At 37.0% G+C, this 20,604-nt stretch overlaps 1 protein-coding gene across 2 annotated transcripts in view; it reads left to right on the top strand.

Annotated features, from left to right (window-relative positions):
- Positions 1-20,604, top strand: part of CDH8 (cadherin 8) — a 323,683-nt gene that overhangs the window by 155,813 nt on the left and 147,266 nt on the right. For both annotated transcript variants that reach the window (XM_033129667.1, XM_033129668.1), the window contains exon 5: positions 19,889-20,056. In XM_033129667.1, coding sequence (XP_032985558.1) covers positions 19,889-20,056 — 168 coding nt within the window. The remainder of the gene's footprint in view (positions 1-19,888; positions 20,057-20,604) is intronic.

Below are 20,604 nucleotides of genomic sequence, written 5' to 3'. Positions count from 1 at the left end.
TGCTGTCAATTTCAGATCCCAGAGGGTTATGGATTAGGAAAAATGGATGCTTTCAAGAAGCTTAGAATATATCTTTGAATTCTCTTCTCATATTCAGTATATATCAGCATTTGATCATCTAATTATTTGGGAACGATAGCTATCGCATTGCTAGTAACAGACTAGGAACATAAGGATATGCCCACAGGTGTTACATAAAAATAGCCTGCAATGTATCGTCGTTAGATCAGTCCTGTTTCTCCTTGTGGAAGCAGTGATTCTCACTCATGGTCTTGGCACATAACTCTGGACATTATATTCTGTTCAGAAAATCAGAGGGAAGGAGGGTACCATTTATTGATCATCTACCTAGTGCCATTTCTTATCATTTCCTAGTGACCGTGTAAGTGGGCGCTGTGAGCATCCCTTTACGTGAGGGAAAGAAAAGCTCTGCGCCAATTAACTTCTGGAAGCTACTCAAGTAGTCAAAGCCAGAGCTGGTTTCTTGAGCACATCTGTCTGATTTCAACTTCTGCTGCATTAGGCTTCCTATCTCCTAATAGAGAGGGTGAGGGCAAGAAAACAAAAACAGAGAGAAGTCAGTGAGTCCAGGAAAAAAAATAGAGAGACTCTCACAATGGTAATGTCCTCTTTTAGATTAATATTTACTTTCAGGTCAGTAAATGGATGTTTATTGATCACCGCCACTCTCAGGGATAGAATGATATAGGGGATGAACATGGCCCTGGCTTCATGGAACTTAAAGAGCAAGTCGAGAGATGTAAACATAAATAATTATGTTATAAATGCATCAGTTCTGTATTTTATGGTTATTGTTCAAAGTGCCATGAAGAAAACATCTAAGGGAATTAGATGACTTATTTTATTTATTTATTTATTATTATTATTATTGTTGTTGTTTGAAGAATTGGATCGAATTTCATAAAAGTGGCAAAATAACAGAACATCCTTGAATACTAAGAATAATTGCTTTGGATGAATATAAATATGGGTGATTCAGGAATATGGGAAAAGAGAGTCTAAAATGGAGGTAGTTGCAAAGAAGAATTTGTCCCAAGAGAATCAGTCCTTCATTTTTCAAAAACCTGGGGGACTTTCCACTAGGGGTAAAACCCTGATTTATGAGAAATTTTGGGTGTAGGAACTGTTCTGGATTCCCTTACGATTAGAACAATGCGTGGTTATAATATGGAAACAAACAGATATTTCTACCCATACAGGTGTAGTCAATATTTATAGAATAAGTGGAATTTTCAAACTTGTATATGCTGCATACTGTGCTTAGAGCAAGTGAAAAAGACCCAAGTTTGGAGTTCTCATTGGCAGAGACTGAAGAGCATATGGCTATGTGAATACCACCTTTTTAAATGATTTCAGAATTATACTAGAGTCACTTTACAATTTGTGATTATGTGTAGTTTCCCATTCAAAATCTTAAATGTGATTATTTTATTACAAGCGAGGCTGTTTTATGTGACCACAAGGAGCAGAAATGTGGACTTCAGTACATTTAGTGATTTTAGTGTTCACGAGGTTAACAGGATTAAACTGGTTGGTAAATGTAAGCATAGCCATAATTAGATAGCTTTTTTTTTTTAATATATAAATGTCTGGAGAGTTTCTTTAAAAGTAGTTTCCATGTGTGGTAAAATTTTATTGTGTGTGACAGACTGCTATTGGAACTTCCCTTTCCATCCCATTAACTTTAGTAATGTTGCTGTGGTATTATCTATTTTAAAAGCTACCTTTGCACTCTGTGGTTCTCTTAAAGACAGAAATTGAGATTTGCCTAGTTGTGCTATTTAATAACAAATACATTCATGAGCTATAAATGAAAATACTAATGACTATACTTATGCGATGAAACAAAATGCAAATTTGATTCCCTTGCTCTCATTTTCATCAGAGTATAAATTAGCAACCCCAAATGCAAATAGTAATAATAGAAAACACTATGTACCAAGCCTTGGGCAATAAAGCTAAACCATTTAGTAATTCAAAAGAGCTGGGATCAAACCTCACTAGTCCTCTGTTCTTCCTTTGCGAAACCAGGTCAAGTTAAGAAGTAGCCCCATCAAGTTCTTATAGAATTCACTTTGCTCTCTCTATGACTTCAGTCCAGTTACTTGAGTGTAGATGACTCGATATCAAAGCAGCATTCTAATCAACCAGGTTCTATTAACTTCACAAAACAATACAGTAGTCCTCCCTTATCTGTGGAAAATCCGTTCCAAGACCTCTAGCCCCCACACCCAGTGGATGCCTGGTACCACATAATGCGGAATCCTCTACATACTTGTTTATATCTATACCTACTTGTACACACCTATGATAAAGTTTGACTTATAAATTAGGCACAGTAAGAGATTAACAACAATTATAAAACAGGATAGTTATAACAGTATACTTTAATAAAAGTTACGTCAATGGCTTTGAGGCCCTTATTAAGTCAATCCAATGTTACTTGAACACATGCACCGTGGTACCGCAGCAACCGAACGAATAAGCAAAATGGCTCCTACGTGACTAACGGGCGGGGAGCGTCTACATCATGGATGGGTGGGACGTAAGGGTGATTTATGCCTGGAGTAGGATGAATCGGGAGGACGTGAGATTTCATCATGCTACTCTGAATGGAGTGCAATTTAAAAATTTAGGAATTGTTTATTTCTGGAATTTTCCATTTAATATTTTTGGACCATGGTTGACTGCAAGTAACTGAAAATTCAAAAAGTGAAACCGTGGATAAGGAGAGACTACTGTATTTTTAAAATCTTTCCATGACAAAGTAACTGTTTCAATAAGGATCGTTCATGAGGTATTGAGAAAATGTTTATAAGTGTGATACTTGTTGAGGTTTTTTCCTGACTCTATGTAAACATACCTGTAGTTATTCTACAATCTTTAGAAGGAAATACCCCCTCCCACCATGTTCCATTTTCTATCCACCAGGTATACCAAATTGCAGTAATAAAATATTAGAATTGTCATAATGGAACCTATTCTAAAATGGCACCACTTTCTATCACATTTGAAAATAGATATGCAGTAAACAGGTTTAAAAACAGCATTTGTCTTATTTATATTTCATATGAACTCTAATGTGCCTTCTACACTCTGAAAAGTAGTTACTGAAGACTTTTCATTTAAAGTAACTGAAAAATACACTGAAAGAAAGCAAAAAGACCAACAGAAGCTCTGTGTTGCATATAAATAAATATTTATAACAAAGCTAAGCCTCTGAGTGGTCGCCATGTTTCTGAGAGAAAGATAGATTCAAGGTGGTGACAACATGGTTTAGAATTTCAGAGGAGACAAAATGGTATGTCAATTCCTGAATGTAAACTTCAGAGTTAGGTTCAACTTGTTTCACACAGCGTTCTCCAGTGTATACCTATCACTAAGATATTTCATGGGACCCTGGGACGCTGTTCTTTATATCTAAAGCATGAGTAAACCCAGCTACTATTAAGCTCTTAAAAGGTTCAGATTGCGATAACGTATTTAGTGTGCCAGGCACATAATTTCCACTCACCTATTTAAATTCCCTTATTTAACAAAGTTAGAATTTTCATTGAAAGGTGTTAACCCAAATACCATCTCCTTGAATCTTGCATTTCTCAATACTGGGTCACACCAACTGAAAAATTGTTGATAACACAGATCATTGGCTCCAAAATGAATTTTGGTGGAAAACTGATGTTTGTTCACATTAAATACACACAAGAAAAAAACCCCTGCTCCTATTATCTTGGTGGAGTAGCCCTAGAATGCAGGCCAGAAGGCCCAGCTGTATGTTCAGATCCCTGAGACAGTGAGTGGGAAGTGGCATTTTCAAAGCCTGCTCCCACCCCGCACACATGAAGTCCTGGTTTCTGTGTATTTGGTACACCACTTGTGGTTGTCGCCTTGACAAAGGACTGACTGTCTTTCTCTGTGCTGACTGCCAGCTCCAGTCGCGGAGTCAGTTTGTCTCGTTTTTCCATGCAACCATTTCAATAAATGTCAAGGTGCTGCAATTTCACACGTGCAAATATTTATGTAAGAGTGAGAATAAGCACAACAGTAATTTGATCCTGAGGTATTCAGAATGTTTCACAGGCATAAATTAATTACGCCACACAGCTCCCTGTTAAGTAGAGCAGCGCTGCTCTGGCTCTTGAACATTCTGTGGCCAGAAAGTTCCACTGCAGAGGTGGAGCAGTGGGCAGAGGCAGCTGTAAGGAGGCCTGCGTGTATCCTCAGAAGAGGCCTGCAGATCGTCGGTTACTTGTGTGTGTTTACTTTTATATCGGATTCCTCACAAGTTCGCATGGGGGAAAAAATACTCATTCAGGCATTGAGTCACTGAAAAGTGTTCAACTGTATTGAGAGACTACTATGCGTCAGATCATGTGTCAGGCAGAAAAAGTTGAGAACCATGTGATTTCACTCATATGTGGGTTATAAAATGGAAATCAGAGAACAGACAAGACAAACAAATAAACAAAAACTCATAGACACAGACAAAAGTATAGTGGTATCAGAGGGTAAGGGGGAAGGGCAATTGGTAGAAGAAGGTTAAAAGGGTCAAATCTATGGTGATGAAAGGAGACCTGACTCTGGGTGGTGAACACACAATACAATATATATATATATATATGATGTATTATAGAAATGCACACTTGAAACCTATGTAATTTTATTAACCAATGTCACACCGCTAAATTTAATTTAAAAAGATCAAAAACAAAACCAAACCATCATTAAAGAAAGTCAATGTGTCTATTGTCTGTCTGCTGCTACAAGGATGCATAAGGGCAGAGACTTTGATAGCTGGGTAAGAAAGAAGAGCGTGGTTATGATGTTGGAAAGGCTGGTCAGGGAAGCCTCACTCATAATTTGACATTTGAGTAGAGATGTCACAATGCTGTTTTCACAAATGAAGAGAAGATTGAAGAGATGAAGTGACTTCCTCATGGTTCCATCATCTATGGTATGCTCCTGGAATACCGTAGGTGTTGAGATGCTAAGTATGGGAGTGTCCTTTTGCGACATGGAATCGTGGAAATCATGCTATCTGGACTCATGGTATTTATCAAAGTGTTCAGGGGACTCAACAAGGGATTAGTCGTATATTTTTTGGCATACTTTTACAGAAAAGAGGATGCTTCAAGGCTTAGAGAGGAAATTTTGACAGAGAGGGGCAGGCCAGTTAGATGCTAAAATAAAAACAAAAGCACATACAGAAAACAAATTTGGCATGATGAAGGTTATGATGGAGTGATGCGTACAGTAATACCAGGGTTCATAATTAGAGGAGGTGAATATTCATTTTAGCACAGAGGTGCTCACGCCTGCCTCATCTTTTGCATTGTGAACTATTCCACACCAGAGAACAGTACCTTATTTATCTTCATATCCCCAACCCTTATGGCAGTGTCTGTTTCATTAGAGGTTCTCTCTCGGTGGTCATTGGTTTGAATGAAATTATTCACGCTTTTGCAAAGATGAGGAATTAAAGATGATGGGAGATGGTGACATAGCTTTTTTTCTCTTGCCTTGCTGTGGGTGTGCTTAGAAATTAGAGTTGAATCTGAAGTATTTTGACAAAGTTAACGTAAGTATGAAAGACCATTACGGAAGATAGAAAGGTTGATTTTACTTATCATCTTGATTCCGTCACATAAGACTTCTTTGAATATTGTTAACTTATACTAGAAATGAACCCTTAGAATTCCCTCATAACAACAGATCATTTGCATACATGAAAATAATGAGTCTCATGAAATTTTATTTGACTCTAAATATGTAAAACAATGACAAGAAAAATAATTTTATGCTTTGGGAACATGAAATAATCAGGCAAGTAGCTCTTAAAAGAATAACTGATGGCTTCAGAAAGAATCAACAGCATCCCCTTATGACTGGAACCCTTTGGGGCCATCACTTGGCAACGATTCCTGGGAAAAGAGAAAGAAAAACAAAATTAATGATTTTAGTAATCTTCAGTACAGTATGCCTCTATTTATAACACAATATATTTGGACGTGTTTTATAGGTTTTCAGGAAATGTATGTTTTTTAACGAGGATGGATGAAGAAATACATTATTGCTTAGGCACATTAGGGCTTACAGAGAGAAATGCCGGAATTGGAGTTAGAGACTTCTGGATTCCATCATCATTTACTATTAGTGTGACCTCGAATAAGTCATTAACTATGCTGTAATTTGAAAGAGTAGGAGAAGTGTGTCTTCTAGGCAACCTCCCATGTTCCCTGACTTAATACTTTGATCATCTCAGAAAAAAAAAAAAAGTTTAGTGGTCTTCATTTAATACGGGGAAATCATGATGAACAAGTGTGGGTGATTTTTTTGAAGTTACCCAAAACATAAATGTCAGATTTGAGGATAAGCTTAATCCTTTGTCCCAGTCCAAAATATTTTCTCTGATTCACGTGATTTCTCTTAGATATGTCGTGCTCACATGCAAACATAGAAGTTACTTTTAGAGATGGTATGTTATTCAACATTTCACTACATAAAATGACACGTGTGAGTGGTGACTGCAAGTTTCTCAGAATCAATGGCTTGTACTCTTTGTATTGTGAGAACATCAAAAACAGATAAACATACAAACCTCAGGTTCTATAGTTACCATGAGCAACTGAGAGTTTGAAGGAACCAGTCTTTCACCTGCTATGGGTACCTCTGCTGACACAGTCTTCTCAGCCAAACCTAATGCTCAACAAATACGAGGTAATTAGTGAGTGCCAATTGAATTGAATTGAAGGAAGTAGACATAGAGAAGGTAAAACTTCAATATCCGCTCAGTCATGTATCCACATGAATGTATGGATATGTATCCATACCAAGTGTGTATTTCCATAGTATGTGTCTTCACTTAAATTTGAACAAAGACATTATAAAAAACACTATAGCAATGAGAGGAGGAGAGAACGGACCATGAGAAGAGGTTGATAAGAATCGGGGAGAGAAAGAAAACTGGGAGTCATATAATTTTTAAAAATCCAGAGCAGGAAGAGGAAGAGGTACTTATTTGTTACAGTTTTTAATTTTAATAGTGAGGGAAAAAAAGAAAAAAAAACATAAGCCACTTGATGTATTTGAAGAAACCGAGCTCTGATGTATTTTGACAACTGTCACTAAGGGAACAATAGATCCATAAAAATCTGCTCTTCCAATCCCTCTGTGTGGTAACTTTCTATTAACTAGACCGTTACCTCACTTTCTTTTCTGGCTGGTTTTTGCCTCCGGCTTGCCTCCTAGGAAGGTCAGCTGGCCTCGTTTATCCAAGTCTAATTATCGCTATCCCGAGGGGACCAAGAGATCCATTATCCTATGCTTGCCTCTCTATTATGGGGCATAATCATATGTGGATTTTAATAGTCACAAGTAGCCTGGGCTACTCATAGTTAAATGTGGTCAGTGTAGATGAGAACCACTTATAATGATCAGCTCCTGCAGGTGACATGTCTGTCTCTTTTTTTTTTTTCTTTTTTTCTGGAAGGTAGGTATGGAATGAAAAAGCTGGAGCCCAGAAAGTAAATGAGCCTGGTTGCTCTGTTTCGTGTGGATTATAAATGCTTAGAATGTAAGGACTGTGACGTTGACCTCCATGTATGCCTTCTCCACTGTATCCTTAGTACCTAAAAGTGTTTGATATGCAGCAGGTCCTTGACAAACATTTGCGGAATGACAGATTTATTGCTTTTTGGTTATTGCGCCATGCTTCTTCTTTTCTTTCTGTGCAAAAGAGAGCCCAGGGCGTTTTTTTGCCACCTGCCCTCTTAGGTCCATGAATGGGAGCTGGAAGGCATTGATTGCATGAATACAAATAATCTTGGGTGGGAAACATTTTAAATGAAAAAGAATAAAATAAACTCAAACTCATACTAATAAGCAAGAGTGAAAAAAAGGGGTGAGTATGGTGCCAGAGGAAGGTAGCTGATGATACTTCTTGCACAGACACAAAACTGATTAAGAGGGAATCACACAGCAGCATTGTTTGAGAAATAGCAGGAGGAAAGGGGGAGGAGAAGAATTCTATTTTGAGAGACAATGTGAAGTAAAGAAGAAAAGTCACTCTGCTGGGAAGAAAGAGAGCCTGTAGTCCCGACGTAGAGGATAGGAGGATTTCAAAAGCAGAACTTGCAGAAGGCAGCAAAGAGGTTGAGGCTGGTATTGGATGGAAAGGCACAAAAGGAATGGTGAGGGGGTTTTCTGGGAATAATTGTGAGATCTGTGCCCATTGAATTATTGTAAATGGATCAGGTTGTCAGAATTTTAAGTGATTCTAACATGTAACTCCTCTCAATACTTGAACACTTTTCACTTGTGTATACCTCAGTGTTCTACACACATTTCGGGCTGATAAGGAAAAAAGAGCAGTAGAAGCAATGACAGTGGTAAGAAACCCTAGAATATTTTTAAGCTGACTCTGGTTCCTGATTCTTACTTTGAAGGGAGTCGGGCAAGTTCTCAGCATGTTTGTTGCCCATTTTGGGAGCTACCATAATTAAAGGAAGACCCTACCCTCCCTGGCCAAACCTCTCTCATTGAAGTAGGCCTGCCCACTGACCTGTGTTAAAGCAATTGGAAGCAATTTGTTGTCCTTCCTCTTTGAGCCGTGGGTTGTGATTTTATGAATGGGAACCTTACTCAGTCACACGTAGAAATTATGCAGTGATCATTTGTTGCTGGATGTGTAATGACCCACGGGGGAAAAGCATGATTTATTCGCCAAAACTTTATCTAGAAATTTGAGGTTGAGGATGTACTTAATTGGACGTGTTTTATCAGCAAAGGCAATCACTTGGCCAGTGTCTCATTCTCTGCATTTTGTAAATACTTCAAATAAGGGTTAGTGGCTCACTGGGAATTTCCTGAGTAATGTCACTGAGTTGGTTTAGCATCGCTGGGTTAGAGATTAGTCAAAGAGGCACAACAACGACCATCCTTTGAAAGTAACAGACAAACCTACCATAGTACGAGTACTCTGAAGTTAGTGATTCATGCTCGTCTAGAACCTCCGAGGTGTAGGAGAGACAAGTTCGTGTAATGGGAAGTACAGAGACGAGCATTAGCTCCTCTTAGCATGTCAAATCTCACAGAATATAAATCTTTTTACCCAGATCACAGAAGTTCATATTTCTTCATCTTTTAGTTACCTAATGGTAATAGTTACCTAACTGGATGGTTGTGAAATGTACAGATGAGGTGATGGTGACAATAATTGTAATAACTCTGCCGGTGAATGTCTACTCTTACTTAGCCAGTCACTGCACTAAGCATCTTATATGCAAATAGACTCTGTACCTGTACAGGGTCTGGCACAACGAAAGCTCAATAAGACACGGAGTGTCATTATTTTTATTGTGATTGATCTTCACAACCAGGCAGTGACATGATCTTACCGGTTGTTACAGTGGTGGTCGTACTAGTGTTCAGCTAATTACTATGTTATGATTGGCTAAATAGTAACATAATATACATGTCAATATGTGTTCATAAATCATAACTAATAAAGAACATGCCTTATCTTTCTTAATCATCATCTTAAGAAAACAAACAAAAAAATTATGGGGTAAACACTCTCTCTATGTAACAGAAAACAGGGGCTAAAGAGAGGTTAAGAAAATTGCCTAGATTACTTACATTACTTGGAAGTGGAAGGGCCAGAAATCAAATCCGATGTGTGGTATCAAATCCTGGGCTCTTAAAACCCCATGTTCTACTTGTGGATATTGGCAGGCTGTGATCAATATGACATGCTGTGGGGCCAGAAAATTCCAAAGAGGCGTGAGAGGAATCACTACCTCTGTAGCATTCGGGGATACTATCAATTCATTTAAAATGTGTTTTATTATCTATTATGCTCTGTGCACAATGTTGGGTGGTATTTCACATAATGCTAGGTGGGGGTGTCACTATCACCTTTTATAGGTGAGGACTGACTGAAGTTCTAAAAGTTGAAAAGAGCTGCTTAGCTTGATTTAGACTCGGGGCTCAATACCAGCTCCATTTGTCAGTGGGTAACTAGAGAACCTGCACTTTATTTACTCTACAACCCTGCATTCGCATCCGCTTAAGTTCGGAATTGCTGGGAGAAAGCATCCAATTTTTTTAGCGACTTTCGCTTTGCTTCTTTAAACCACCCATACTTATTACACGTAGAGTCAGTTATTGGAATGATGGCTTAAGGAAAGAATAGAGCCATCATCTTCTTTACAGAAATAATTCCACTTGATTGAGGAGTCCCTGGCAGTGTTTTCATTTAGGGGGAACAAAATTTCACCTTAGCTCTGAATGGGAATAATTGCAAGTATTTCAATGTAAGTTGGAATTGGCTATTTGAGTGGCACCAGTTATTGGCTAGTCATGTGTCGATGGTATAAACCGTGGCCTGTGGGAATTATGTAATAGGAGGAATTTAGGAGCTACAAAAGTGACAATCCATACACTAAAGTCACGGTGCACACTGTATATAAAACTAGAGACACAGGACATCGTTGGTAATTCACTTACAACTATTTCCTATGGCATTCTCTGAGGTTATTGTTATAGACATGGATGGCTGTGATCCACCCAGTGGGGCAATGAAGAAGTTATAGTCATTTAGACAAAGAATGGACTGCATTATAAAACAGGAAGACCGCATGTAAGGAAGCAATTTGTACACCTGAAATACTTCATAGATCCTCATGGTCTCTTTTAAAGCTTTCAAGCCTACTGTCTCCAGCAACAGGTTTCAAACACAAATGGGAAGGGGCGTGTAGGGTTTAATATTTAAAATCTACATGAAAGAAGTCATGTCTGTCAAACAGACTTGTGTTAAGATGCTGTCATAGCATAGAAGGACGTTCTTGGACACATATCTAACTAAGCACCACGTGCAGATTATTTGGCCAAAGGAGAATATACTCTTTAATTTATAATTCATACCTAACATGCTGGAGATCCAGATTTGGAATCTCACTCAGCCACAGTCTGAGTGACACTGCCCAAGAACTCTCATTGCTGGACCACTTTCCAAACCCCTGATATTCCTGTGAAAACATATTTTCCGTTAAATTTTCCAATGAATTATTTTAGGAAAATGTGGTTGTCATATCTATGTATATACCAAGAGAAATAAGTAATAATGGAACTTCACAAATAATAAGTAAGACTAGGGCATCATTGGTAACACATGTAGAACAAAGCAATTGTTTTTTCATGAATTTACTCCCAAGTGATTAAATTCATGAAATGTTGCTAGGATACCTGGTTCATCAGCATCACAACCCCCCTCAAAAAAAATCCTCAAAAAAAATTTTTTTTCGGAATATCTGAAATATTAGACCGTTGCACCACAAATTTATCCTGAGACATTTAATAAACAACTCAAACATCAATTAAACAATTATTATATATTATGTATGTATATACGTGTATATACATATACATACATACATATATACATATATATTATAATATCTAGAGAAACAATGAGAACTCGTTGGTTCTTTAATCTGCAAAACATACTCACCTCCCTGGCATCCATCAAGTGTTATGCCCTTCCTCTGGCAAACTGACATGACCTTAAGAGGTGACTCTTGACATGGTGTGGAATAGCCCTTGAGCTTTTCTTGAGCCTTGAAGGCAGCAAGACTTCGGTTCAAATCTTGACTCCCTCCTCCCCCACTTCCTGGCTCTGTTACCTTATAATTGTATCTGAAAGTCTCTGGGCCCCGAAGACGACAATTATTAGTATTCATCAAGTGTTTGAAAACTCCAGTGCTGAGTCCTCAAAACAGCTAGAAAAAACCTCCATTACCACGTTTTCCTGCCTTTCTTTTTCCTTCCTCTTCTCTCCCTCCTACCTTCTTTTTTTCCCTTTGTATTGTTTTCTTCCCTCCTACATGTATTGAGTACTTAATTATGTGCCAGAGATTGTGTTTGGTTCTGGGCATCTAAGGATGAATGCAACACGGGTCCTGTCCATAGGAATATACTCTCAGGACAGCTTGAATTCATAGGGGAAGTGGTGAATAGGAGAAATGACATGAAAATAAATGCCATGAGACAGTTCCTAGCAAAAACACATAAGATCAAAAGGAAGAGAGTAATTAGGTCTACCTTTTTGGCTGGACCTGAAAGGTTTAAAGGAACTCCAAGAGGTCCAGTAAAGGCCAAGGGTGATCTAGGCTTCGTTGTACCCACACGAGATTACGGAGGCACCAAAGTATATGGAAAGTATGAAAAAAGATAAGTATCTTATTTTGGTGAGCATTTAGTAATATGTACAAATGTAAAACCATTATGGTGTACACCTGAAACTAATACGATTTTATGTTAGTTATATCTCAATTTACAAAAAAATCATACACTGTGTAGAAGTTGTAGTAAAAGATGAGTTTGGGTACAAATTATCTAGAGATTTGGAGGCAAAAAAAAATTTTTGTTACCTGGTAGTCTCTGTGGAGACATTACCATTTTGAAGTGGTGAGGGATGTTCAGTATCACCATTGAATATAATTTTTGTTTCTAATGTTTTAAATATTTATATTTTGTTTATTAATACCACTGAATTAATCCATAAATTTTATTTACATATATAGGTATGGATAGGTATATATTTACAAAATATAAATAAAAAATATATATATTAATATATATCTGATGACTGTGCATATACAAGTATACACACACATATGTATGTATATGTACATAGTTATAAAAATAAATACAGAGTATGTATATGTTTACATATATATTTCTGTGTATGTATCTGTATCTATATATAATGGTGCCTATATATGTATAGGGTAAAACATTTGGCTTTTTACCTCTCATGTAATAATACCAACCTGAAACTCTTGATTAACAATTAATAACATTTTACATGAGATTGGTGAGCTTCAGAGAGTTTCAGTGACCTGCCCAAGATCACATGGCTTGTAATACTCCTACCAAAAATAGTTCTTATATATCTAACCCCAGAGCTCACTTTCTAACAGATACAGTTCTATGCTTCCCATTACAGAGCCCTGGGCAAATTGGTGTGTGGAGGGGAAACCAAAACATCCAATTCCTTCACAAAAACCCATCAAGTTATCTTCATTTATATTCTTTGCCAAATTTTTATAAGCACATCATAATATGAAATAATCATGGCAGACATTGTTTTTAAAATAACATTTAGAAATTATTGTCAACATTTTATATTACTAAAGAATTTTTATAACATAATTTTAAATATCTCCTTAATATTATGTGCCTTTGATCAATATAATTTTAACCAATAATTTAATATTTGCCTATTGTTACATAAATTGCTTGGCTTTTAAAATGAATATCATACAAAAAGTGAAAAACTTTACAAATTTTAGGGGTCAAGAGAAAGGAATTTTATAATTTCCATGGAATAAGTTCTTAGTTTTAAAAATACAAAGTCACAGAATATAAATGAGGCTTGATTCTTGATACAGTTAGCCCATTAGCTTTCCAATTATGTTGTTATATTTTGCAAAAGCACCAGAAATATATGAGGAATGTAGTTTCTCTAAATACAGACCATTCTATCTATCTATCTATCTATCTATCTATCTATCTATCTATCTATCTATCATCTATCTATCTATCTATCAATCTATCAATCATCTATCCATCTATCATCAATCATCATCTGTCTATGTAATTTATAGTTCTAGTCACAAAGAAAGGGAAATGCAGTTTTTTGGGGTTTTTTTTTTTAACCCTCTGGAGGCCGAACAGTTTTCTAATATTTCACTTTTTCCTTTGTGATATATTTGTGCAGGTTTCAAATCATGTAAATCATTATATTGAAGCTATTCAATGATAAGGTGGGCCTGTGTTGAAGTATCTCTAGACATATATCCTTTACGCCTCATAACTGGTAGCATGTAGTATAGATCACATGGTTAGCAGAATGTATGGATGCAGTATATAACCCCCTAAAACAATGTATCCCTGTTTAATTTGTACCATTTAATCTCATCAATAAAAACTTTTTTTGCAGTTACTAAGATGATATTGTACGTTGAATTGGCAAGAATTTTGAAGAATGACAAAGCTAGTGGTTTTATAACCAAGATAATGTGTTCAACACGTTTTATTCAAAAGAGGAGTCTAGCACAGCATTTTATATCAACTGCAATCTTTGAACAGCACAATCTGGGGGACCCACAAGGAGTGAATTACAGTAATCAGCCTTCAAAATGACAAAGGAGTTAATCAGCATCTCCTTGCCTTTCTCACGAAGCCTCTCAATCTGGTGATAGCACAGAAATTATAAAAAGAAGTCTTCGTGACGGATACAAAATGCTTCTCAAATGATAACACCAAAGACAATGGAAAGGAAAAAAAAAAGCACACAAGTTTTAAATTTTTGAGATGACTGAAACTGGATTCTAATCAGAAGTACTCCCTGAATGATGAGACGCGAGGAACAGCTGTTTAGCACTTAGAAGAACTTAGGCCAGCCTATGATTTAAAATTTCAAACTACTGCACCAGGGAAATCTCCATTTGATTGAATAAAGTTAATATAAAACCGTGTCTGTTAAATACAGGAGAATGAAGCCCATCAGTCTATTCACAGTAGGATAACGAATGCTGCTTTCAGAGCAAGATGGTGCCCCTTTCCCTTCTTAATCCTCCTAGCAGGGTTCACCTTGATTCCCAAATTCAATGGAGATTTTGAAACTGGCATTGGGACTCCCCAGTAACAGTTTCAAAATCTCCATTGAACTCAGTTCCTGGAGTATGGACTGTTCTCATTAATTGCATGTTCTGATTAGATTTTCAAAATGGAGTTCCCGGGAAACGCTTCTAAAATATATTGGTTTACGTTCCCTTCTGTGAAAGGACTCTGCAGTAAATGTCATTGAGGACCCAGCAGGACAGGCTCATCTTTCTGAACACCAATTGTGTTTTTCTTTTTTGTTCTTCTCAAAATGTTAGCGCTTCCCATTTTCAAGGAAAAAAATTTGCCCTGGGGAGATTGTGAGATTTATTCAAGAATAGCTATTTAAGGGGTGGAAGTCTAAACCCTAGAACAATCACTGAAGTTAGAAATTTGCAAAAGTCAGAGATAACAGGTGTAATAGCCACATCCTGAAATTTCCATTATAAAAAAAAAATTCAGTTGATTTTCTTTTTTGTGAGCTTGTTTAGCAAATACCTACATTAAGTTTTACTAACTGCCACAGACGAAAGCATGTGTCATGCTGCCGGCCATAAAATTTAAATATCAAATTTGTTACTAAGTTGCTGGAATGGGCATTTCAACATAATGTTGAAGCTTTGGAATACATGGCTGGGCACTGAGTGTGCGTAACTGCAGTCATGTGGGGAGACGTGAACACAGCTCTTGCTTGACCACAATTGTGGAATAAAGGGGTACAATCCATGTTTTGGGCAACAGAAAGCTATACAAAATTAATACCATCAAAAGGTGTTTTGCATTAGCTTATTTTGGCAAAAAAGGTGTAGGGATCTATCTGCCTTTTAAAAATCAGAGTTGAAAAATGGCTGAAAATGCCATTTCATTGAGGATTTTAATAACGTTTTTTTTTTTTTTATGTTCGTGGATCAAATTTTTGACTTCTCAAATCTGAGAAGAAAAACAGCCTAATTATTATATTTCCTGCTCTGTGTGGTCTGGTATTTAATACCCAACAATAATTTTTAAAATACAGAAGTTCTCTTGTCCATGTAAGAAACAGCCTAAAGCTACGAGTGCTTTGGGAGAATATGGGAGCCAAAGCAAATAATTCAGGGAGAAGAAGTAGAAGGAACTTTTCAGAACGTTTTAAAGCTAATATTTAGGAGCTTATCAATATCTTGCAATATTTATGCCAGTGAAAAGTTCTGTCTCTTTTGAATAGGAATAAAGTTAAGTAACATGTTAGATATGTCCCAATACAACGGAAAAAAAAATAGTAAGAGTGCCAAGGGCACTCGTTTTTTTTTCATATCCTGCCTTTACAGCCACATAATAGCAGGAAAAATCTTCCAGAAATTCTGACTTGTATTTTCTAATGAGTTACTGCTAGTTGTGTGGTCGACACTAGAGGCAGGGGGCTCAGGCAAAGTGAGAGCTGTTCATGATACAGCTTGTACTGAAGTCAAATAAATGTGCTGCAGGCCTTAAAGAGACCTGGGAGAGGCTCCCTGTTTGCCTTAGAAATCAGGAAACCTTCTCCCAAGGTTGTATAGGAGAGGAGGAAGTGTGAAGACTCCCAGATCTGCAGCTTCCGAGTTGGATCATTTTAAGCAACTCACTTAACTGAACAGGTATTATTCTCATTTTTATAGATAAGGAAACAAATATTTGCCCGGCTTTCTCGAGGAGTGGTCCTTGGGACAGCATATGCTACTAATTGAAGTACTTCTGAACTGTAGATATCTGTGTAAGAATGACATGCTAGAAACACGTTTGATACTTGGATAAAGAACCAGGATCCTAACCATATTTTGGGGGGTTCTGACAGGAATGGGGTGATTGAGGAGAGTTTAACAAAGGAACTATTGACCAATGGATGGCCAGGTTAAGAGAGACCACCAAGGATTAGTGAAGCACCCCAAGGCTAGTGAGGGAAGTGCCAACATCATCCTTAAGCCTGTAGGAGCAAGGGAAGGGTCAGCTATTGGACTCTAGAGAGTTGTTCTAGCAATGTCCTAAGAAAGTAACCATAGAGTATCCAAACATGTGATTGAGGTATTTGGCGGGGCATAGAGAACCTCACCCTGCTCCATTCTCACAATCTCTGAGGGTAATGTACGTTGGTTGAGTCTAACACAAAGCCAAAGAGTAAGCAAGTTCATTGAGGCAATCCATAGAAGTCACTCTCCCGTGCCAATGGTTGGTGCAGAATGCTGGAAAGTAGGTCTGGAAGAGCAACTGGAGAACGTTCAACACTCTATAACCACCATCCAGATAAGCATTAAATACATTGTGGTTGGGAAGGAAAAAAGGCAGAGAAACATCACGGTTGGGTAACTACTGTGTGCTAAGAACTTTTCATGCAATATCGCTCATAAACTTAGAATATCCACTACAAGAGGCTGATTGTTATCTCCATCTGATAGGGCACAGTATTGAGTCCCAATGGGTTTAATCATTTGTTCATAGTCACAAAGCTAGTAAGTCTGCGAATAATGGAAGAAACCAAACTTGCTTGACTTCAATATGATGGAGCATTTATAAGGGGACGACTCAAGCTTGTCGATAGATGTGTATCTTAGGTAGTATCAAGCTGTTCATCTGAGTGGTGAAGGGTATAAACATTCTGGAACATTCTGGTGGAGACACATGGAACTCTTGTTTACCATCCAAGCAAAGATCTCCATCATGTTGCCTCCCTCATATTCTGATATAACTCGTACACACTCTCCCAAGTATGCTGTTTTCCACTGAGCCTCAAAACTATCTTAATTTCCAAGTGTCTGAGAGACATCACAACTGTTGTGTTTTTTTCGTTTGTTTTTTTGTTTTTGTTTTTTTTAGTTTACACTCTCACAACCTATAAAAATGATGAGAATAATGCATACCAACCTTGTCTGAGTCTGAGGACATTGTAAAGATTCCTCTACTGAAATAATCAGAGAAGACTCATGTAGGCCTCCGCTCATCAACTTCTTTGAAAAAAGTTGCAACCTTCCTTGAGAAATTATATCAGTTTCCTCCGATTATTAGAAACTCCACATCAAATTTCAGAGTCTAATGGATGGCTTTAATTTATGATGACCTGAGAATGTGGTGGTCCCTAAACTTTGCAAGCACTCATGTAACTATCATGGGAGTAAAACAATTGTCTAATTCTTTCTACTAGAACTGGGCTTGTAATGAAGCTATGCTGAGTTATGAAAATATATATCCATAGCAGAGCAGCCATACTGGTATCTCATCATGCTCATGATGAGGTTTTTTATTGTTGTTGATATTTTTTGCTCATATGTTTATTTTCCCCTCAACATTGCCTCACAGTGATCCAAGTCTGAAATATGGTTATATTTCTATTTTTCTTTTCTTTCTGTTTTCACTTATTATGGTACCATATAAGTATGATCTATTGAGTTATATAATGATATGATCAAATCCTGAAAGAAACCGTTATATTGAAAGATTTTATTATATTACCATCAATGTTTTCAAATAAGTATGGTTATCCAATTGAGTGCTTCCCGAATGGGAAGGTCTGATGTAAAAGTCATGTCAAGTTCTAATAAAGTGCATAAGAACACATAGCTCTTCCCAGAGCCTGCTCCCTGCCAGGGTGGATTAGATTTCCCTGGGCACTCTTGCACCTTGCTTGCTATTGAGATGATTCAGGAACTTGAACTCCTCGCAAACCTTTTATAGACAGATGATTTAATTACAGCATATCAGTTCAAAAAAAAAAAGGATTACAACTTCAGAAGTGGCCAAGAGAGTGGCTCATCCTCAATTGGAATTGAACATTTATGATGTCTCTGGGTTAGAAGTAATGGGGAGAATTATCTTTTATCTGGACATTTTTCTTTCATTTGGGCCAGAGATGATGAAACACATCCATTCAATAGTAATATACTCAGCTAGTCATAATAATTTTTATTGTGGGACTGTAGCAATATTGGGAGGCATCTTAGAGTTAAGTAAAAATGAAGGACACAGAGAAATATAGTGTCATTATAAGATACTTTATTATTCTTTGAAAAAATTGGAAATAACTACAATATCCATTAATGTGTGAATACCTGAGATACTCATAGCTCGTTTATAAATGAACAATTATGTACCTATAAGAAGTAATGAGTTGGATCTCCATGTGCTAGCAAGAAAAGATCTCAAAGATATCCATCGCATGAATAAAGTCCCAGAACAATATCAATATCATAATCACATGTGTGATTAAATGTTTATGTACATACATGCTCATTTGTATGCATACATACATAATGGCCACATTTATTAGCAGTATTTATAAATAGAAGACTAAGGGTAAGGGGACGGCTAAATAAAGATTTTCAAAATAAGTTCATAAATATCATGCAAATTTTCAATCTTTAACGAGAAAATTAAATTACTAGTAAGCAACCAAAGAGGTAGATAGATAAAGCCTGAAAATATATCAAAAGAAAAAAGATTGACATTTTAGCACTGATGATTTTATGTTATTTTGTGTGATTTTATGTTTTACCCAATTTTTCTATGTCTTTCCATTTTTCTCAAATATTTATTTTTACAATAGGAGAGGTATAACTAAAAAATAAAATATAAATGTAGTTAAACAGTACTTTAGGATTTAGAAACTTGCCTATATTAATTTTGATTGGTGTTTTATTCACCTGAGTTGATTCTAATAATGCATTTATTTCTTTCATCTCTCTAATGTATTTGTGAGCTTCAGAATAATTTATCTTTGACCTCAGAGCCTTCAAGCTATTTGTGTATTTACTCCTTTTGTAGGGGAACTGGGATCTGTGATAAATTGTAGGATTCTTTCACTTCCAGGGTTTTCCTGGGTAGATGAGGCTGTGTGGTGATTTATACTTTAATTTGGTAGGCCCTAGTATGCCATTCAGTTTACTTTCTAATATATACTTTTGCAAGTTTTTTAAAAAATGTATTATAAAATATATATTTGTAAGTTATCCACTGCTGTCTATGACTACAATCATTCTCTGTGTTGGCATCACCAATACACGCCAGGTAAATGTCAAAAGAAAACAAAATTATCTGAGTGGGACCTAGTATGTACTTGTGTGTGTGTGTGTGTGTGTGTGTGTGTGTGTGAGTGTGTGTGTGTGTGTGTGTGTGTGTGTGTGTGTGTGTGACTGGTTCATTTATTTTTGAATGAGCTATCTGCCTGAAGGTCATTCTCCCATTCTTTCCCCCTCAGCAATTATAAAAACTGCCCTTCCCAACATGGACAGAGAAGCCAAGGAGGAGTACCTGGTCGTTATCCAAGCCAAAGACATGGGTGGACACTCTGGTGGCCTGTCTGGCACCACAACACTTACAGTGACCCTTACCGATGTTAATGACAATCCACCGAAATTTGCCCAGAGTAAGTGAATTTCCTGCACTGGGTAAGAATCTAAGTATGATGTTTTCATTTGAATTTATGTTCTGATTTTTCAGCAACATCAAGAAACAAAAAACTGATCACAATCATTGATTGCTTATTATGTGCACGGCATAACCGTTCACATATGTATATGAAACAACCAACTCTCCTGTCATTTTGGTACTAAATTGTATCCCCATTTTACAGATTCCAAAGAAGTTGATAAAATTTCCAAGTATCAAGCATATAGTAAGTAGTGGTGCTGAGAATTAGAACCACATGTGTGACTGCAAGATGTGTGCTGATTCTCTGTCCCATGGCACTTTTCATGAAGAAAACTTGAAAGAATGATTAACATGCACCTCAGAGTTTGCTCAATCGATAGTCACACTTGTTGTATAAAAGAAACTAACTCTCTATTGTCTGAGATGGAAAAGGCAGATATGCAGTACACTTGCTACAAAATATACACTCCTCCTTCCTGCACCTGAGGGGACATCAGTGATCACTGACTCTACTTGTTCCTACTAAAGTCATGCTTTGCCTCA

Source organism: Rhinolophus ferrumequinum, chromosome 15, assembly GCF_004115265.2.
Source record: "Rhinolophus ferrumequinum isolate MPI-CBG mRhiFer1 chromosome 15, mRhiFer1_v1.p, whole genome shotgun sequence".
NCBI lineage: Eukaryota > Metazoa > Chordata > Mammalia > Chiroptera > Rhinolophidae > Rhinolophus > Rhinolophus ferrumequinum.
The sequence above is the reverse complement of the archived record's forward strand: the minus strand, read 5'-3'. Positions and strand labels throughout refer to the sequence as shown.